Source organism: Oreochromis niloticus, linkage group LG18, assembly GCF_001858045.2.
Source record: "Oreochromis niloticus isolate F11D_XX linkage group LG18, O_niloticus_UMD_NMBU, whole genome shotgun sequence".
Classification (NCBI taxonomy): Eukaryota; Metazoa; Chordata; class Actinopteri; order Cichliformes; family Cichlidae; genus Oreochromis; species Oreochromis niloticus.
Genome location: NC_031982.2, coordinates 4,083,020 through 4,105,270, shown reverse-complemented (window position 1 = coordinate 4,105,270; position 22,251 = coordinate 4,083,020). Strand labels below are relative to the sequence as shown.

The window sequence follows — 22,251 nt, the reverse complement described above, 5'->3', positions numbered from 1 at the left end:
GTGGGTGGATGCCAATAGATGGTCCTTTGCCAGAGGGACATGTGGAGCATACATGAGATAATATTTTCCTGTCGCATTTCTCTAAAGGTTGCCTTTCATGCCAGACAGTTCACAACAAATATCTGTCACAATGCACAATGGCGAGGCCTTCCAAAACACAAACGGGAATGAGATCATTGGCGTGAAGGATCCAAATTGTCTTATAGTCCTGGACTGTTGCCCAGTGGGATACACACCTTCTATACTGTGACTGTGATAATGTGACAGTTTTTACAGGATCATATGTGCTAAAGAATCACCTCCTTACACTGCCTTCCTTGTGTTTCATTAGCATTCGCGTTGGAGCAAGACAAGAGGCTCTGAGAACAACACTTGCAGCTGAGCAAACATCCCAACACAGACACACACACACGCCGAATATCTCACATTCAGTTCCCTGTGCCCTACACATGCATAAGCAGGACATAGGCTGATGTAAACAGCTCAACAGGATTTACAGCAGTTTTAAAAAATAAACTTTGGAAAACAGATTTCGCTGTTGGCATCAGCTTATGTCTGCCCATCTGCATGTCTGTTATATGCAGACAGGTAGACTACAGTCTACCTCAGTATACATTCATGCACTGAGGCAAAAACATCACTGAGCTTCACAGCGACGACCTCTTTTTCTCCCTGTGTGTGTCTCACTCTGTTTCTGTGTGTCTCTGCGTGATTGCGTGTTTCTAGAGGTGAAGTAAGGGTGAGAGGAGGAAAAAGGGACTTTAGGCTGATTGGGTGATAGTTATGAACACTTGATGTAATGGAAACTGTCCTTCTGCAGATGTTCACCTCTGACCTCCTAACAACTCCAAACAATGCAGTCCTCTATCTGAAATATTCTGTAGGCTTTACAGTGTGCCATTGATTGAACTTGTGTGTTTCTGTTTTTGTGTGTGTGTGCATCCAATATTAGGGCACGAGTGTGTTCAAGGTCAGAAGTTCATCTGTAGCATTAACCCTGTAAGACTCAACCCATCAGAAAACAGCCAGAAAATTCAGATTTTTTGGAACTGAGATGTTTATTAACCCTTTTAACATAATCCACAAAAAATGTTTTGCTATATCATGTTGTGTATGATATGTTTTATTATATATTTATTATATATTTTTTGTATTGCATTTGATACATTTTTGGCAAATTTTTGTTAACAACAATGTTAATTTTAGACAAAAAAAGAGTTTTGCCCATAACATTTTGAAATTATGGTAAGTATTGATCGTGTTGATGAGATAGAGGTCTCAGAAACTCATGTATCAAATATGATACAAAGGGCATTATAGGGTTAAGCCAAGTCAGTTTGTTTATGTCTTAATAAACTGCCTGTAAACCATTAAAATAAACCAGTTTCCTTGTTCATGCTGTAATCACATTTGACTTTATATCTTAAATGAAAATGACCTTTGTTGTTTTCTACAAATCTCTATACCCTAAAAATACAGTAACCTATATGTTTATGTTAAAATCATCAAATAACTACATTACATGTACAATGCAATGTAAAGTGTGTTTCTCATAGTGACGAAGCAAGAGAGAATGACCATCTTTCATCTCATTGTTTTTCTTTTAAATCCTGCAATATAAAAATATATAGAAAAGTGCTTTGTAAGAGTGAGTCCATTTACCATTTACCATTCACTAATTACATTTTTGTACAACACTCCCATTAATGTTTGCTTGACCAACATAAAACACGCCAACAGCCAATGATTAGCATGGAGCTTATAATAGCTAAAGTGTCTGTTGTTTGTGCCAGAGACTGAAAGCAAAGCTAACAGGACTATGAATATTATCATACATACTTTAAGTTAATTTTGACAGCACTGCAGTATTTACTGTTAGCAAATGTTTTATTGCTATGTAACTGTGTAATTGATGCTAATGGGCCCTATATGATAGCTTAATGTTATGTGATGCTAATCAGGTGATGAAAAAAGCTCAAAATGCAGCGTTAACATGCTATCACACTGTAAAATTAATATGGCAAGCTGGATGTGGTGGCCACATCTACAGGTTGGTCAGCTTACAAAACTGGAACTTTTAACCTATGATTGTGTTAAAGCACCCAGTTTGTATACTGTGTGAGATTTAGATCACTGAGACATGGGGAAACTTAATATAATAATAAAAATAAACAAATTTACCTTGGAACACGTTCTTGATTTGCCTAGTTAACTGTTCCTGAGACTGTATTGTGTAGCCCTATGACTTCTCCATTGTGCGATGCAGGCCTTCATAAAGGGGACACAAATTTGAAAGCGATTTAACTGATTTGAGTTTGGTTCTGAGTGTGATCTGGGACTCAAAATGAGACATACAGATATGTGTGGTGTATGTGTGCGCTCAAACATAAGAATCAGTATTGCTGAAACCCAACTTTTGGACTGTAGGTTGTCTTCATTCAGTCTTTGTGTCTGTGTGAGCAGGTCATTTGTTTGGGTTAATCCTGCCCTGAGGCTCGACTCTCCTTCTGCTAACCTCTCTGACTCATAGTTTTCGTGTCTTTTATTTTTATCTTGTTTTTTAACCTCTTTCTGTGTCTGCTTCTATTCTTTTGTCCCTCCTCTGCTCATTCTCCCCTTCTTTTTCCATGCCAAGAAAAAGAAGATTTTAATATTCATGCTATACATTAAAATTGTAACTTTTCTAATGAGATGCCCCAAGGCTCAGTCCCTGGCCCTTTGCTATTCTCTATTTCTAATTTCTGCATTCTTCTATTTTTGTGCACATGATTCCCAGTTCTATTTCTTATATATCTCATGAGCTATTATTTACATTTAATTAAGCTAATTTGAATCTAAGTGTTAATATCTGACAACTTTTCACAACTATTATAATTATTATATGGTCTTTACATTATAAAACTCCTTGAGGTGACTGTGACTTGGTGCCATTTAAATTAATTAAATCTTGTAAGAGGATCCACATAATGGCAATTAATGCCTAGACCAAGGGTGGGCAATCTCAGTCCACGAGGGCCGGTGTCCCTGCAGGTTTTAGATCTCACCTTGGGTCAACACACCTGAATCACATGATTAGTTCGTTACCAGGCCTCTGGAGAACTTCAGGACATGTTGAGGAGCTAATTTAGCCATTTAAATCAGCTGTGTTGGTTCGAGGACTCATCTAAAACCTGCAGGGACACCGGCCCTCGTGGACTGAGATTGCCCACCCCTGCCCTAGACTGTAGGTGTTAATTTAATTTTCAAATTTTAAAATGTATCCCTTACATGCCTGAACACTCCTAAAATCTCTAGCAGAGTTGTTTAGGATCCATGACTGTGGAACAACTTGCTGAAGTAGATCAGGCAGGGTTACTTGATTTTTACTTGTCTTCTATCACTGTATAGAAGAAACCTTTCTGCACTTGTCATCATTTTGTGGGTAAGCATTGTATTATTACCTTATTTGTTTTGGGTGTTTGGTTTGTTTGTTTTTTTACCTCGGATTGTAGGATTTTGTGAAGCACTTCTTCATTTGTCTGAAACAACTGATTTCTCAGGCACCAGCCTGAGGCGTTCTGGCAACTTGTTGTTTGAACTTATGCAGAAGACATCTAATAGAGACTGATAGATTTTAACTCATTCCCAGGCCACAATGCCCCTTCCCTCTGCAGGTGGTCCCCCTTTTGTCTTCACTGTGGCAGTAGGTTGAACCAGCAGATCAAAGAGCCCACAAAAAGTGTGACTGTTTCTCTGTGTGTGTGCCCCTGTGTATGAGCGTGTTTGTGCACGTCTCCCATCATCTCTCACATTCCAGGAATTCTTTGTGTCCCGACTGTCATCCTGGGCACAAAGGAGATCCAATCAGAAGGACAGATGCTGCTGTCTGTCTTTCTGATCATACAGTCACCACTTAACCTTTACTGTGTGCAGGCGCACATCCAGAAACGTTGCTGTCTCTCTGTTATGTAACACCCATTTTGTCTCCATTACACTGTCCACCAGTTTGTCAACATACATATACATATTTCAACTTTAAGTTACTTTATTCCCTTCTGAACTTTTCGCTCCTCTTGCCTTTATTTTGTTAGTTGCCATCACATATGACGCTCAAATGTCCTAAAGGAGCATAGCAACCAAATTATTCTTGCCAAGTTTTACTTTTAGCCACGGAGCTGACTTTTAGTGTTGTCACTGATTCTTGTCTGTGGTTTTCTTGGCCACTCATAAGCTGATGGCAGTGTTAGTTTTTAGTGTGTGAGCAGCCTTTCTTGGCCACTCTTTCAAATAGAAAGGCCTAGAAATATAAAATGAAAATACATACATAGGAAAAGTGGAAGAGGAGTGAGGGAGGGATGGGAAAACAGCTTCTCAACACAGGCTTCATTGACTGCTTGGCTGGTTGGTGCAGCGTCTGCACATGTTCGGGAATCTGCAAGTGTGTGTGTGAGGTATACCTATACCTGAAACAGGTCCTCTCTGTTGACAGCTGTGCAGCCCACCCACCCAGCTTTAGGGCTGGTTAAGAGGAGGTGTCAGTCAAACTTACTGGGGTAAAATATACAGCAACACAAACACACAAATTTAAAAGAACAAAAAAACAAATAAATTCCTTCTGAGTCGCACAATTTTGTGCTTGTAAAATGCCTCCAGATAAGTGTCCAAGAATGTTGTATGAACAGTTTCAAAAAATGACATGTAAATTTCCTTTAAAAAAAGGCTACAGTCTGCAGTGCCTCGTAAATGAGTTCTTTTGTTGTTCTAACCCTGTGAACCAAAACCTCTTTCGCTCTAATTGGCAAAGTGCTTGTACATTCAAGCACACAAAACCAAGAGCGCATGCAGACACACACTTCGGGCTTATGAATACACACACAAAGAGCAAAAGTGACATCAAACTCCAATTTTTATCTACTACATTTTAGTAGCAGATAAAAGAAAGCTTCCTAAGCGTTTTTGTGCACACTATCACGGCCCCCATTAGCTCAGCTCAAGTGCTTCTTGATCACTATTCATGCTGTGATTGTGTCATTTGGACAGCATTGCATTATTACACAATGTGGCAAAAGTTCTGTCAATGGTTAATGTTGCTGTAACACATTGACCTCATACCAATACGTAATGCTTGTGTCGCCAACTGCTGCTCATAGGAGATCTCCTGCTTGTTGGTGTTGTCTCTGATATTGTAGAACGTTCACCTTACAAAATAACGCGCCTTAAGGCCACTGCTGTGTCAATTTGGTGCTGTATAAATAAAATGTAACAAAATGGCACAAAATGGCACTATATCAAGTATTATTTTTCTTTTTGATTTTATTTTTATTTTCATCTTGCAGTAATTTTGATGGATTGTGTTGTGACATCTAAGCCAGTTAAATATCCTGGTCTTCTCTAAACTCTAGCCAATTTACTTTTTTGACCACAAGGTGGTGGCAGAGTGCTAGCATGTGTGAACAAAGCACAGTATGATTTTAACTGCAGTGTTTTAATGTGTGGTCAATATAGTGTTTCATTGATTTTATTGATTCTGAATATACTGATATTAGAAATCACATGATGTGCCCACTTGTATAGCTCGTTTATCTTACCACATTTATGTACATAAATCTATATCATTGTTTTCTGATTATTAATCAAAAGCAGGACACATTTTAGTTTAAAATTGGCATCTTTTGTCATCTAAAGAAATTCTATAACTAAAACTGTTATATTGAAATATCCACACAGACACACGCCTCTGTGATTTTCCTTTGTGTTTTTCATTAGACACTTAAATGTTATTTTTTTGTAAATAAATTCCTAGTTTCATCCATGGGATTGGCTGTGACAGTAAACCAATTAGCATTTATTGTTGTAGCAGTTGCTAGGTAGAGCAGGAAGTGAGAGAGAGGTGAAGGGTGAAGGGGTTACTCCTCCTGGAATCCAGGGGCCCTAAATGGGGTCAGCATGTATAGAAAAAAAGAGGGTCTGTAAATACTCATAAGAATGTGGAGCAGTGCACCATGTTCGCCTTCACATAAAGCCTGACTGGGGTCACGTTTGCAAGTAATGACACTTTTTTCTTTCATTTACTGCTTGAATGTGGCCAAAAGGCTCAATTTGATAACAGCTCATTGTCTTCTATTTCTGATGCAGTTGCAACACTTACAGTCTTATTGCAACCACTAAGAGATAATAGTCTAATTTATAACAATTTCTGATAAATTTGCAGATTTGTACAAGTCCTGTTTTACAAGCTAGAAAACCTTATTCAAATATAAGTAACATAGGACTGGACCAGGTGACCCTGAATCCCCCCTTAGTTATGCTGCAGTAGGTGTAGGCTGCTGGGGGATTCCCATGTTGCATTAAGTATTTCTTCTTCAGTCACCTTTCTCACTCACTATGTGTTAATATACCTCTCTGCACTTAATCACACTTGTTATTAATCTCTGGCTCTTCCACAGCATGTCTTTATCCTGTCTTCCTTCTCTCACTCCAACCGGTCGCAGCAGATGGCCCCGCCCCTCCCTGAGCCTGGTTCTGCCGGAGGTTTCTCCCTGTTAAAAGGGAGTTTTTCCTTCCCACTGTCACCAAAGTGCTTGCTCATAGGGTCATATGATTACTGGGTTTTTCTCTGTATGTATCACTGTAGGGTCTACCTTACAATATAAAGCGCCTTGAGGCGACTGTTGTTGTGAATTGGCGCTGTAAAAATAAAGTTGAATTGCAGAACATGAAATCACTGGGTTAGGTAGTTGGCTGGATTGTGCTAACAGGCTTAGCAGACTTAGCATAGACATGAGTTTATGTTAACAGATAAGTGGAGAACAAGGAAACAGAAGAAAGAAGTGGATGATATTAATAAAAACAGGAACTATGAGTTCAAATGAAGTATTCTGCTCTTTACTACACAATGCATTGAACAATACTGTAATTCTTAGGCGTGTCTTTTTTCCCCCTTGGGTGGTCTTTTTGCTGTGACCAGCCAGACATCTAACCAATAGGAGAATAGCTAAGAAAAAGTTGATTTGATTGGCAGTTACTGGTTGCCATCTTTCATTTTAATTAGTTCAACTACATAACAAAGTCTATGATTGATGTAGCTACAGTAAAAGCTACTTGTTGATAGCCAGTGATACTTGGATAAAACGCTGAATAACAGAATTAGGCTCTTGTTCAACTCTGTAAGTAAATCACACAACACATGGCCGAGACTTGAGTTTTTTTGAGTTACATTTGTTACTACAGCAAAACAGACGTTTTGCTGTAGTAACTGGTTGGCAAGTGGTTTCTTTATCCTCAATAAAAATGTGACTGAAATATACAGAATCAAATGTGTATTTAGTTCAAATAAATAATCACTTCCATTCTAAAAAAAAAAAAAAAAGAAAAAAAGCAAACAGTACAAGTAAATTCAAACCTAAACAAACATCTCAATCCAGTCATTACCACCAGTCCAGCCTTTGTCCTGGACCTCACCAAACATTTACAGAGACACAACACAAGAGAACAGGCATGCCTTTGTCATCAGCAACGTGGGGCCCCTGTCCTCGCTCTGTGATCAGAGAGCGGCAGCAGAGAGAAGTCCAAACTTTTTATCGTGCAATTAAGAAACAATCATCATAATTTTGCGTCAGGGAGCTAATGAGCACTTGCTATTAAAAGTAAAGTCATTTTCCTGCTTTTACCTAACAAGCTTTTAAGGATTGTTATGACTGGTCAACAGCACCAAACTCTGGCAATGGTAATGGAAATTTGTAGAGAGATTTTGTAGTTCTAGACACATACATGAGAGCACAAGTCAAAAACTAAGAATGAGATATAACTGCAATCAAAAACATTAGTATTACATGAATAACTGATTGTTTTTGAATAAAAATTACACATTCAATCTCTAAACCAGTCTTCTCACATGTTATCTAATGCCACATAATATGAATAGAGCAAATTTGATAATTGTCTTACTTTTTTATTCAATTGCTATGTTACAGTGTCTTCTATGTAGAAAGTGACCAAAGAACTATGTGCCAAAGGACACACTGAAGTAAAGCTTTCCCTCTGTGCTCTTAAACCTCCCTTCTAATGCCTGTGCAATGTTTTCCCTCCTGATTCACTGTAGTTTCATTTAGTATGATGATCAAAAAATCTGGGCCAGCGTAGCACGAGATATGGCAGGGCTAAGTTGCAAGAGACTCTTTAAAATAGTGGTGAAATGTTGAAAAATGAATTCTTAACCAAATAAAATAGTTAATAATGTTAAATGGCCTGTTGGACTACTACTTGCATCCTTAACAGTATTAAAGCTTTCTTGGGATGTTCTCCCCCCTCTAAGAGCTGCTTGTGGTTTGGTCCACCTCAAAGCAGCACGGACAAAAATAGTTTCAAACTTGATAGCGATGGTGAGGACTTAGATAACCACTGATCATGCTCCAAGACAGAACAGGGAACTATTATGATGTGTAAAGTCACTAAGTAAAAAGTTCTTCTTATGCCTGTATAGCTGCTGATATATCATAAAATATTTTTATATAATATATAATATTAGTAGGCTATCCCAAAATAGTTAAAAACAGAGACTGATTCAGCTGCAGCTCCAACTTATCTATTTATGTCAGTGAGAATGTAGAACAAGCTGAGCCTTAAAAGGCATCCCTCAAAGCTTTATTAGAGGTGTTTTTGTAGGTTTACACAAACACAAATCTGGCAGCAACAATGCCACATTTCTGTGGCTGATATTTATGGAGTCTGTGGGGTCCAAAGGCTTCGCCCCTGCACTGGACTCTGACTACACCACCCAACTAATGACGAAACATGTTACGGTTACATGCACTAACCAATTTCAGCCATCTAAATAGTTTTGTTTTGTAAAATGTCTCAATAATTAAAGAGAAAAACATTATTAATAACATTATGAACTTGACAGATAATTGAGGTTCACATTAGAAAAGCCTGCATGTAAGTCAGTCTTCATGGTGCACTTTCATGCTACTTTAGGAAGGCATGTCTTCATGAGCAAATGATAAGAATGAAGTTTCTGAGTCCCTCTGAAAACAGTCTCGTTACTCCACTTGTCCATAGTATGATGTATCCTAACCTCAGTCTGGTGCTGATGATGGAGACCTGAACAGCTGAGCGCTTACACAGACATGCAGCACAGTATGTAATTATATTTCATTAAAGGCATGTCAAACACTTCATTACTCATACATGTACTTTTTAATTTGTCACACACATGTGGCCATGGGGATGATATTTGTGTGTAGACCACATTGTTGTGCCCCACTCCCTGCGTTTCTCCTTTATAACAGTCAGTGTGCGTCATGATTTTTAGACCACATACGTGATCACAGAAATGGCAGTAGATGCACGAAAGGAGGTGGAGGATTGAGGCCTTGTTAATGAACACTCTAATCTTCTTGTCTGCAAGGCAACGGGAGAGAAAAATCAAGTCAAGTCAGCTTTGGTGTAGAGTGCCCCCTCCAAAGTAGGGGGAGTCAATAATTACACAGAGAAAAAGGAGGGTGGGGGTGTGCAGAGAGGAGATGTCAGGGAGGCTGGAAACAGGGCAGGAGAGAGAGGTCATAACGAAGAGGAAAAGAGACAAGAGAGGCAGCAGGAGACAAACGGCTTGTTTTTTGAGTCTTTTTATTTTGTTTTGTTTTGTTTCGTCCCTCTGGATCACCTGGATTACTTCTACTCTCTGCAGAAAGTAACTTCTCATAATTGGAACCTCAGCATCTACCTTGCCTATATGTTTGCATGTGTGCAATATCTGCACTTAAACAGATCGGAGCGCATCCACCTGAGAGAGACGCAGGCAGATGATGGAACCTGCACACCTCTCTCTTGCACTCTTCTTCCTCATCTTCTCTCCTGTGAGTGGCCAGTGGTGGAGTTTGTTCTGGGGAAATCCTAAAACCACCACCATTCCTCCTTCTGTTACCTCTCCAACCGTAACTTACCCCAGATTTTCTGAGACCTCGGGCACAACAGCAGTGTGGTCAGTAAAAGTGGACGAGGTGCCAGCGAATGCTGTGGAGGGTGTTCACACAGAAGGGTCTGCTTTGACCCCCACTCAGCCCAGCTCAGGAGTGTCACCGTCTGGTTTCACAACTACAGATCACTGGACATTTCCTACAGGGAAGACTGCAGGTGGAGACAGTAAAAGTGGGTCTTCGGACAAACCCCTGAAACACTGGAGGAATGGTGAGTTTAATGGGTGTTCTAACTTCTTGGAGGCTCCATTGTGCTCCATACATTTGGGACTAGCCATTAGAGAAATCAGATTTGGTTAGTGGTTAGACTAAAGATCCAGAGCTGCTTGGCTTGTGACTTTTTAAGAAAAGTTCTCTTAAGTTGTCTTATTTCAGGCAGTGGCTCATTCACGAACTGGCAGGTTGGTGCTTTGATCCCCAGCTCGTCTGATCTTCAGTATACTTGGGGCAAGATAATGAACTTGTAATTGCCCCAGATGTATCTATTGGTGTGTGTGTGATTGATAAACTACACAAAATTAAACACAGAAAGTGAAAAATGTTTCAGTGTTACTTGTGCTATAGCATTAATAGTGGTCAGTAAATGCTACATGTGACAATATTTCATAAAAAAGCTAAGATATCATTTATCATCTCTTAGACTGGAAACAAATTGAAACTGACCAAAAATGTTACATGATATGTCCTTGTAAAGGCTGGTTTATTTGTAAAACAAGAGTTAAAATGTCTTTAAAGTTATGCTGTGACAGTCATTAGTTTTGGTTTGGTGTATTTTTGCTAACAATGAAGCGTGTATAAGACGGGATTTAACCAATGAGGAACTCAGTACTCCTGAGTACTGAGCTGGGTGATCAATATTTCCTCCAGTTAACTGTTCATAAAATTTGTACTGTTATATATTACTACATACGTGACTAGTATCTAATAACAACAGCACCAGGTAACCATTTTCTGCTTCTGAGTGACTGCAGAGGAAGTTATGTTTCAAAGCATCAAGCAGGTAATTATGCATAAATGTGACAGGATTACACCTGTTCACACCTCAGATTCTCTTATTTGTTTAGTGGGTCATGTTGATGGTTCAGTGGTTGAGTAGGCCTACACAGTCTTTCTATCCTGTCTTAGTGTATCTCATAAAGGAGAACAGATTCCCTGGTTATTGTGTGCTGACCAGTATGTGATCTAGTCCTAGTCTATAGTCTGAGACGTCTGGAAAGAGTGGGCCAAGCCACAGGAAGCTTTTGCGTGGCATGCGAAGGCTGAGGTGGGTTTAAAAGGTTATGCATGGTTAATATTGGTTTTTATAAGTATGCAAGCTGATTAGGCATTCATGTGGCCAAGATGATGAGGATTAGGTTTGAGAAGCAGAAATAAAAAAACAAGATGACCATGATTAAGTTTGGAAGTTCACAATATTAATATTAATATTAATATTAATATTAATACTGTATGATTGTTTAAAATGCTATCTGAGACCTGAGAGGCTCAATCATCGGCCTGAGTATTAGGTGAATTAATCCGTTTATTAATGGTGACACTTTGGTGAAAATATTAAATTAGTGAAATGAGGAGTAGTAATATAAGCCACAAAAAAACAATAAAACTAATAAATGTAATTTCAAGAATTATAAGTCTGAATGTATTGTTTTAACATATATACCAGCACCACCATGGGCGAGGATCATTCTGAGCCTGTCCTGTTAAATAGTTAAATACTTAATTTACATTTACAAATTTGTTTGATAATAACTCAGATTTGACAAGGTATATAAAAAAGAAGGTATAAAAACACACTGAAACAGATTGAAGAGCTTGCTTTCAAATTAAGCTCACAGCTGGCTCAAATAAAACAAGAAACATAATAAATTAACTATTATAAAAGTACAACAGCAAATGTTTATCACACGTCCACAAGTACCTCTGCTTCACAGGACCTGCAGCCTCAGTCTCACTCACCATCCACACTGCTCCACCTCAGTCTGCAGTCAAAACGAGCCTCTTGCTGGTTCTAGTGTTAATCAGTTTCATGTGATTAACACAGGATTTGTTCACGGGCACTGTGGGAGTTATTGTTACACAGGTATATACGCACGTTCATGTGTGAGCCTGTCGTGAAAATTAGGCATATAACTATAAAAATGAACACGCATATTTTAAGATTTTACAAATAAGTAGGCCTAGTACAACACCTTTAAAACCAAACTGTAATAAAGTGTTGGTCTTCCACGTCACTGCAATTAGCATTTTTAACTTTCTCTGTTACAATTCACATAAAACTGCATTATCCTGATGTCTCCTGGACATTGGTACAGGCTGAAAAACAGCATTAACTGAAATACTTTATACAACTTTTAGCAAATGGGTTACTATTTATACATGCAGCAGACATACAGGAACAAATGTAATGGCCAGTTTTTGTCAGTCAAACATTTTTTTAAATTTAGATGTTTTTTTTTTTCACTAGCTGGTTAAAGCTCTGATTCACATGAGATTTTCCTCCTGCTAAAGTTTTGTGCTGACGTTAAAATAACAAAACTGTATTTATTTGTTTCTTATGCAAAACTCAGATGTCCAGTGACCATTGCTCAATTGGAGCCATTGCTAACTGAAACTGAATGACTCTCCATCACCTGCCTGTGAGTTTTATTTCAGTTATCAGTTTTAATCCATCATAATTCTTTTTGTTTGTAGAAGGGGATTCTGTTTTTGTGCTGACAGCATATAAACAGCATTGTGTCCTGGTGTAGAGACCATGAGTAAATCTGGTCTTAAGAGGGCCCCGATCATGAAAATACTAATTAGAATCAATTCTATACCTTACAATATAGGAAATTAAGTCATTATATTAACTGTTGATATAGCACCTTATTTTAGAAGAAACTGACTGTGTGTAATGGACGGAGAAGTAGCTTTACACATGGACAACACTAATTACTTGGAACCACTCGGCCTGTCAAGCAAGTACATTTTAATTTGCAGTGCTATACAATCATGATAACTTGCTGAAGTTCATCAAAACTGGTGCAGAGGTGAAATTAAATTGCAAAATAGACAAGATGGCTATAGCCACTGTGACATTGCCCATTGGTTTAGGACTCTGCTTTAGAAGTCTGAGTATCTGCATTTTTGCTCTCACCACTGAAAAGCCTTAAGTGACCTGTGAAGCTTGGTTAGCAAGCTTTATTCATAAACTATACAGATACAAACCCAAGAACCAAGACTAAGTGCTGCTATTTTCACTCACCAACACTAAAACCTTTTGGACTGGCTGTACCACACAGCAGGCTGTTTTATCTTTCAGATTCCAGTCCATAAAACGTGTAAGGAAATAAAAGTAGCCATGCATCTGCCCAGTATTGAAATTGATTAGTTTTGTCTTTTTTAAGTAACTTTTTCATAGTTGTTATGAAGTGGGAAGCCACCCATGGAGACCAAAATAGTTTTTTGAACTAGTCTGCAAATATGTATTTTAACAGTGAAGACTGGCTGTAAGTAGCCATTACTGCATTATTTTGCTACACCCCAGATGTCGTCACTGGGACGTCTAGTTGTAACTTCAGTTCTCCCATAGTAGGATACTAATGATTGCACATCTGGACTGGAGGTGTGTGGGCTTGGGTGTGTGTATTTGTTTGCAGGAAGAAAAGTGTAAATGTGCAGGGGTGAGTGGTGCACTGAGTGATGCATACACACAGTGGCACACATACTAAACCCTCTAATCAGGTATGTTTCCTGTTGGCCAGGCTGATGAATTAGAGACCACTAAATGTTAATCTGTCTGTTCTGGTGTTTGTGTGCGTTCACATGGGTGACCTGTATGTTTGATCTTAAGCGTATGCAGATCTTTATACGCGTGCATGTAAGTGACAAAGATTTAGATAACGGGGACGAGCACACCTGGAATGCTGAGGTGAGTGTCGCCACGGGAGACAGGCTTCACAGTGAGAGGAATCAAGGGAATGTGAAACCGTCTCTTCACGTATGCACCAAGTACTCTAATTGCCAGTTGTTGTGTGCGCGTTTCTGTTTCTGAGGATTATGTCCATACGAGGCAGAGCAGTGAGCCGTGGTGGGCAGAGTCTGGATCAAATCAAGTCAAATTAACACTGTGTTAGGATCACAAGTACCTCTCCTCCTCATTTTAAGTGGCGAATGAACCAGCAACACACAGGGCAGACAAATGGGATGAAGATGGAGGTTGAGACATTAAAACAAGATAACTGCAATTTGGATCAGATTTATCTGCACTTAAGGTTAAATATTGCAGTGTGTGTTCAGAACACTTGCCTTTAAATGTAATATACTACACATTTAGGATTTTTAGTGTCTCTGGGAATGAAAAATGCAGCAGTGCGTTTTGTATTGTTGTCTTGTTTTTCTATCTCTCTCACTCGCCACGTACACCATTTATTCCTGTCTGTCTCCCTCAGAGCAACGCTCAGGAAGTTATCTGAACCTAACGGACTTAATTGGCTTCCCCCTCCCTCCCTCTGTGTCCTTCACTGCTGGCTTTGAGGGTCATCCAGCCTACAAATTTGGGTCTCAAGCCAATGTCGGCCGACTCACCAAAACCTTTGTGCCGGGATCGTTCTACCGGGACTTTGCTATCATCGTCACGGTAATGCTATAGAGTTCATCCCTATAATCTTTTAACCTCCTTGATTGTCAACATGCTTAGTTGTCATAACTAAAGATATCTAAAGATGTCATCACCGTGTGAAATGTCGACATTAAAGCAAGACTCATATGTTTGTCCCTGTTTAAAAACTGTAAATAAAGGAAAATATCTCTTTAATGCTTTCATATAGTGACTTATGACTGACATTCGTGTGAAAAGGATGTGGAAGCCAAAGCTTAAAGTCTTTTTTTTTCCCACATACCATCGTATTATTCCAGGTGCGCCCAGCTAGCCAGAGAGGTGGCATGCTCTTTGCCATCACAGATGCCCAACGCAAGGTGGTGAAGCTGGGTTTGGCCCTCACTCCAGTTCGCGAGGGCCTCCAGAGCATCTTACTGTACTACACTGACCAGGAGCAGGCCTCCCACAGCCACAAAGCGGCTGCCTTTAGCGTCCCGGATATGACTGACCAGTGGACACGATTCACGGTGAGCTTCATCCAGGTTAACGACTAAAGATAAAAAGACTCTTCCGTGTAGATGACTGGTTTAACTTTGTCTGTTAAACAACCCAAAGACATCCAAGTCATTGTGGACTGATCCTGGTCACGTCTGCTGTCTCTGCCTGTCAGGTGGTGGTGGAGCATAATGAGGTCCGTCTCTACTTGGACTGTGGAGAGGCCGAGAGTAAGGACTTCCATCGTAGGCCAGAGAAACTCACCTTTTCACACAATTCAGGCATTTTTGTAGCTAATGCAGGAAGCACGGGGCTTGACAAGTTTGTGGTAAGTGAAAGAAAAAGTTTAATGTTAATGTGGTAACCGAAAATAAGAGAAAGAATTATATATTTTCTTCTTTTTTTCACATTTAACTAGCCAGTACTCAGAAAATCTGTCTCTAAATAAAGACCCCAGATCAGTTTTGATGGTAAGAAAGGGAAGCAAAAACCGTTCTGAACGGATGTTTGAGCAGAAAATGTTTGAAAAATTTGCCTGATTTGAGATGGAATGACCTATAACTGTAAATTTCTTGTTGTAATTTTATGCAGTTTTTCATTGGTTTGGTTGAACTGTTTGCTCACACACTCTTTTATAGAGTGAACTCTTCTTGTCTCTCTTTTGGATCCTTTTCTTAATCATAATGTCAAAATATTTGGCCAGTTTTTATTTATTTAGGACAGTTTCCACATCCTAATGCAAAATGAATACATGTTTTTCAAAAAGTATCATTACTCAGTATGTTTTTAAATTAATTTTACTAATTTAATTGAGTAATTTTATTTCAAATATAGTGACTAGCTTTTCAAGTCTAATCTAACATGGACTGGATAAGAATACAGGCAGAGCTGCAGATCAGACACGGAGAGGAAGTGAGAGGGGAGGATAACATGGGGGAGTAAATCAATTGCAGATGAGGAAGTTGAAGATATCAACATGGCTTGGTTGTGGTGTGATCAAAGGCAGACCATGGAGTGCTGCATCGTGATAGGGCACAAATGTTTACATTTACGATGTAATTATTCATCCAGGAAAAAAACAAAACAACAATGTTTGTGTGCTTGTCATTAAAACAAATGTCTGTACAATGTCAACTCAGACATTTCCAGAATGAATACATGACATTCTTTGGCCAATAGGAATGAAAATATATTATAAAAGCCACTTTGACACCCAGAATCACTTCTTTTCCATCTCAACTATCTCCACAAAAAAGTAAAGAAAAAGAAAAAAGAAATACGAGCTGGGAGCAAATTGCTGTTGCTGTGGTGAGACACCCTTATCACCTCATTCTGCTTCGCTCAGTGTAGCTTCACTTTCTGAACGGGTTATCTGAAGCATGATGGCAAAATATGTGCATGCTCAGCAGCAGTATGTGCACTCATGCCCATCTGGGCCACTGAGTGTGTGCGTGCGTGTGTGTGTGTGTGTGTGTGTGTGTGCGTGCGTGTGTGTGTGTGTGTGTGTGCGTGTGTGTGTGTGCCTATTGCCTCACATTTTGCTGTGATACAGTGTGTTTGGTGTCACTGTCAGACTTTCTAAGAGAGATCCACAGTCCTGAGTAGAAGTGCTGTGACAGAAGAATAACTTCAAAGTAGAAAAAAAAGCTTTAATTTTTTTTTTTAATATTTCAAACACTGATCACTGAAACTAAAGTTAATTATTTAATGCTTCAAAATAAATTCCCAATTATATTTCGGAGGTATTTCAAGATGGCTGCTGAGTGGCAAGACTTGCTTCTAGAAGAGTTTTTCCTCTGTCTATTCTAATTACAGCAACTGCATGTAAATATCTCCCCACCTTTTAGACTGAGGATAGTCCATAAAACATTTTAATGGGGAATAAAGGTGTTTAAACAGATAGCTCTGGATGATTCACAGTTCAGAATAATTTCTGCACAGTCCATCATTTCCTCCACTGTCTGAAATGAGCAACATTCCCTTTCAGCTAACTTTCCTCTCACTGGTTATTTCATACAAAGAACATAATTTATTGCCAGGTGGGTGGAGCTTTTATGCCCACAGTCAGAGCTTTGTGTTTGAAATGACCATATGAGGAATATGCACTCTCAGTGAGACTGTAAAGTAGAAAAAATTGGACTGCTTTCAGACACACATGGATTACATCACTATTGAAACATAAAAAAGTACTGCTTCACAAGTAAAGTATTTGTTTACATAATACCTGATAAATGATATAATAATAATTAGCATTAACAGCACACTACACTTCAAAGAATTCAAAGAGAGAAAGAATCAAATGCAAGCGTTATGCAGTGTTGTGCATGATGTACACATGTTGTGTACAAACACAAAATTACAAAAGAATATCATTTCCAAATAGTTATGGACCTAACTGCATGTACAATGTAATCAGATGTCAGTTACTATGTTGCCAACAAATCACAAAAAGAAGTCTGTAGACCAGTAACTAGATGGACATTTGGAGTGCCTGCTTCACAATTTTAAAGAAAGTGATCCAGTTCACACCAAAATGTGATGTCTTTATCTCTTTGCCCTCATCTCAACTAAGATTCATGAATCTTAAGACATAAGTCAGTGATGGCTTATGTCAAGTCCCTGACCCATTTTTAATTAAATTGTTAGTCTTTCTCTTAAATGTAGCTCGGGTTACCACCTATGATGAATTATGTTTTGGTGAAAGAGAAATGAGACTGATGTTTGGTGGAGGAATATGACTGGAGGAGTGCACACCACCACAAAGGCAAGAGCACTGCTTTGTTGTTTCATTTGTGTTATTATTTGGTCTTGCCAGACTGATACTGAGGACACAACAGAAGAACTAATTCTAGCACTGCTCAGACAGACAGAGCCCCAACAGTCACAGCGGTCACTGAACTCCCGTCAGTCCCTACAGCCAGCACAAGCCTTCCTCTCCATGTAGTGACATGTTTCACATTTCCTTTGTTTTTCCTCTGCAGGGTTCGATTCAGCAGCTGGTCATAAAAGACGATCCAAGAGTGGCTGAGGAGCAGTGTGAAGACGATGATCCTTATGTGAGACACTCCGTAACTTGTTGCAATGCAAACCTTTCTAACACAAAGCCAAAGTGTCTGCCTAGCGATATTTTAAAATGCTGTAAAAACTTACATGTCAATCAACAGCTCCCCCTTGTGGTTAAAATTACTGGTTGTTAGGATTTGTGCTAAAAGGTTGTTGTTGTTTTTTCACCAATGAATGCTTAATGTGACGTTTGATAAAGGCCTCGGGGTACGCCAGTGGAGACGAGGCTTTGGATGACAGAGAGACAGAGAAAGAGCTGAGGAAGACCGCACAGGTGAGAACGCCTGGCTCAGCACGGGTTGGTTGGTGATGGCAGGATGGATTACTTTAGTCTTCTCTGTCCATCAGTATGTGTGTGTGTGTGTGTGTGTGTGTGTGTGTGTGTGTGTGTGTGTGTACATGTTTAGACATCTTTGTGAGGAAAGAAAATTGGCATGCTACGATACTTGTGGGGACCAACAGTCACTGATGGGGACAAAATGCCCATCCTGGGCTTGAAGGCATTTTTGAGGCTCAAAATGTGATTTTTAGTGTCAGGGTTACAATTAGGTTATGGTTAGGTTTAGGCTGAAGGTTAGGATTAAGCATTCATTTTTGATGGTTAGGGTTGGGGTAAGCGGATAGGAAAAGCATTATGTTAATGAGATGTCCTCACTAAGATATAAAAATGAGTGTGTGTGTGTGTGTGTGTGTGTGTGTGTGTGTGCGCTCGTCCATTTGTTTTGGTACTGTCTTTCATTCTCCCACAACCTAAAAGTCAGTTTGACCCCAAACATCTCTGAATTAAAACTGACTTTGATGCTTCAAAGAAAATTGGCCTTGATAAGCAATTTTATGGTAGACCCTTCTAGTCTGATCTGGAGACCTCCATCTGCAGCAGAGTAGAAAAAGAGCATAACATGATGTTGGTCTTTTATTGTGTTAATGTTTAGTAATGCTCTTGTTTTGAAAAAAAAAAATCATTCATCAGAAGTATACTAAATGAAAAATCAAAGTGCTTTCTATTAATAGTCTCATTCACCCAATTCAACCCAATTCACCATCCCCAAATACATTCATACACTTCTTTCATCTATGCCAAAGCACTTTTATCTAACTTTCATGCGCATTCACACTTTTGCCTGAGGACACTTCAACACATGGACAGGAACCAGAGGAAGGAGGACCTTCTAAGCTAATGTGGAAGAGCAGGTTGTCACACTTACAACAGTGGGACAAAGACATGGTGTACACAGGTGGCACATGAAAAAGGAAGCTACTCTGCACACATGAGACAAAATCACAGCCATTTTTGTCTCTTGCAAGGAGGAGGGTGTTCCCGTTAGTGCTCCGCCCACTGATGCTCCAGAGAAATTTGAGGACTTTTCTCCTCACACGGGTCCAACAGAAGCTCGAATGGACCTGATGACAGGTCTGTAGTACAAAGTTTTGTTCCTGCTTATTCTATGAAAGCTTCAGTATTTGAATTATGAACTAAACCTTTATTATATTTACTCTTCTAAATGTCCTCTCTCTATGATAATGTAAGCATACACTGTCTGTAAAACTGATAGATGTCATATGTTGTTTGCAGGGCTACACCGAACAGAGGAGGCGGGAGAGCAGCCACAAGGTGTAAGTTGGAGCGTGGGCTTTCTTGCCTAGTTGTCTTGTTTTGAAGACAGTGTTGGTCAGAAGATAACAATGTAGCTCCAGTGTTTCAGTTTATTTTCCCTACTGACACAAATAACTTAAAGACTTCTTGATTTCAATTTTACAGGGTGATGTCAGGTTAAAAGGAGAGCGCGGTGATCCTGGCCCACCTGGCCCACCTGGTCCACCAGGTCCTCCCAGTGTATTCAGAGAGACTAACCTTGGAACATCTGGCCCACAGGGACCACCAGGATCTCCTGGGCTGCCAGGGAGAGATGGACACAAGGTTTGTGTGTCAAAAAGATCGTTTGTGTGTTTTTGCTTCACCATCTTTCAAAGAACATCTGAGATTTTTTAAGTGAACGTTAAACTCACAAAGTAATAAGTCTTCTTGCACCACTGACTTTCATGCTTCCTCGTGCTTCTGCTTTCAGGGAAGCAAAGGTGATAAAGGAGATCCAGTAAGTTAAACAGCACTATGTCTGCTTATTTATTTTTTTTATTCTGTTTCAGTCGCTACATTCACTAATTGTATTTTCATCGTCAGGGCCAAAAAGGGTTTCAAGGATTTCCAGGCTTGAACGGAGTAGTTGGAGCTAAAGGAGAGAAGGTCCAGCTAATGCATCCATGTTGCATTTAATTAACTGTGACTCTTTATTCCAAATGTAGTTGTATTTTATGATACCAAATGAAAAGAAAAAGTTCTGTCTTTTTCTTCTGTAGTTTACTCCTCCCTGCCTCCTTACAGGGAGACCCGGGAGTTGGTTTACCAGGCCCCCCTGGCCTTCCTGGACCCCCTGGACCCCCCAGATCACGCAGTGTACCTGTGAGTAACAGTTTATGGTTTCGCTACTTCCTCCCACTGTGTATCTGCTCAGATAATCTGTATTGTCTTGCATTTTAGCAATGATATCAAATGTAGGCAGCATAAATGAGACATGAATACAAAGAAAAACATCTTGATGAATGTGTTTTTAGTATGGACCAGATGCCCTGGGTTCTGGGTTTGAAGACCTGGACAGCGATGCTGAACTCATCCGGGTAAGAGAAAGGACTAGTTAACAAATGCAAGAGTCTGACAGTCAATTATAGCAGTGAAAAAAATCTAACATCTCCTTCCATTAGGGTCCTCCCGGTCCACCGGGCCCTCCAGGACCTCCTGGTCCCCCTGGACCCCACCTGTCCTCATCTGCCACCACTGAAGGACTTTCTCCTGGGCATGCTGGACCACCTGGTGCACCTGGCAGTGATGGCCTTCCAGGCAAACAAGGAGTACCAGTAAGTTAACCTTCAATTTAAGTGAAAAATAGATGATTTGTTTTAAATACAAAAATCTCTGTAATATACACTGATGGGATTCTGCAGACTTATGCAACTGTCCAAACCTGCATGGTCCTGTGTGGAAAAAGTAATGCAGTGAAGACGTGTTGTCTGGAGTGACACATCACACTTCTCCATCTGGCAAACCTATGGACAAATCCAGGTTTGGCAGTTGCAAGGATAGCGGTACTTGTCTGGGGCTGCTTTGATTTCCTGGACGACTTGCTGTGAGTTGATGAACCATGAAATCTGCTCTCCACCAGAAAATCCTGAAGGAGAATTTCTGGCCATCAGTTTATTCCCTGAAGCTCAAGCTCACTTAGGTTATACAGCAGGGCAGTTATCCAGAACACACCAGCAAGTCCACCTCTGAATGGCTCCAGAAAAAAAAAGTTTGTGGAGTGGCCTAGTCAAAGTCCAAAGTTAAATGTGATTGAGATGCTTTGGCATGACCTCAAACAGGCTGTTCACACTCGAAAAACCTCCAGTGTGGCTGAATTAAAATAATTCTACAAAGAAGGGTGGGCCAAAGAAAGAAGTGCTCTATGGCAGTAATTGCAAACACTTGATTGCAGTTCTTGCTGCCAAGAGTGGCACAAGCAGTTCTTAGGTTTAGGGGGAAATTACTTTAACACACAGGACCTGGAAGACTTGGATAGCTGTTTTCATTTAGTAAAGGAAGTAATTTAAAGCTGCATTTTGTATTTACTTAGGTTATCTTTGTCTAATTTTAAAATTTGTCTAATGATCTGAAGCATTTAAGAGTGACAAATATGCAAAAAATTAAGAAACAGAACTATAGATGCTGTATAGACACTGGACAGACACCTCTGTTAGTATAACAGTGCTACATCATGATACATTATTGTAGCCTATAATAATATTTTTACATGTTTTTTTCATATGTTCTGTTTTACTATATCTTGTACCTTCACATTTTATTTGGATTATTTCTGCATTTTTTCTCATTGAATTAGCCCCGAGCATTGACTTTTTTTCTTCTTTTCCACCTTCCAGTCTTTGCTCTGATTTTATGTAGTGCATTTCTCAAACAATTAGATTCCACCTTTATTTTATTTCTTAAATATTGTCATATTGTAGTGATTTGCATTTTTGTGTTTATGTAAGCCAATGACCCATGTATACCAGCTGGTCTTTAACTGTCTCTCTCCATTTCATTGTCCTTTATCTCCATAACCTTAATCT

The 22,251-nt window shown here is 39.5% G+C and overlaps 1 protein-coding gene across 2 annotated transcripts in view; it reads left to right on the top strand.

The window, feature by feature from the left end:
- The window catches only part of col15a1b (collagen, type XV, alpha 1b), a 56,211-nt gene that overhangs the window by 11,251 nt on the left and 22,709 nt on the right, over positions 1–22,251 (top strand). The window contains exons 1-14 of one of the 2 annotated variants that reach the window (XM_005457975.4): positions 9,465–10,167; positions 14,387–14,574; positions 14,853–15,062; positions 15,206–15,358; positions 18,012–18,086; positions 18,293–18,367; positions 19,399–19,504; positions 19,667–19,707; positions 19,853–20,011; positions 20,160–20,186; positions 20,273–20,335; positions 20,474–20,551; positions 20,704–20,766; positions 20,851–21,003. In XM_005457975.4, the coding sequence (XP_005458032.1) occupies positions 9,783–10,167; positions 14,387–14,574; positions 14,853–15,062; positions 15,206–15,358; positions 18,012–18,086; positions 18,293–18,367; positions 19,399–19,504; positions 19,667–19,707; positions 19,853–20,011; positions 20,160–20,186; positions 20,273–20,335; positions 20,474–20,551; positions 20,704–20,766; positions 20,851–21,003 (1,776 nt within the window). In that variant the 5' untranslated portion in view covers positions 9,465–9,782. Of the gene's footprint in view, positions 1–9,464; positions 10,168–14,386; positions 14,575–14,852; positions 15,063–15,205; positions 15,359–18,011; positions 18,087–18,292; positions 18,368–19,398; positions 19,505–19,666; positions 19,708–19,852; positions 20,012–20,159; positions 20,187–20,272; positions 20,336–20,473; positions 20,552–20,703; positions 20,767–20,850; positions 21,004–22,251 lie in introns of those variants that run through there. The other variant, XM_025900077.1, reaches the window with a different exon arrangement.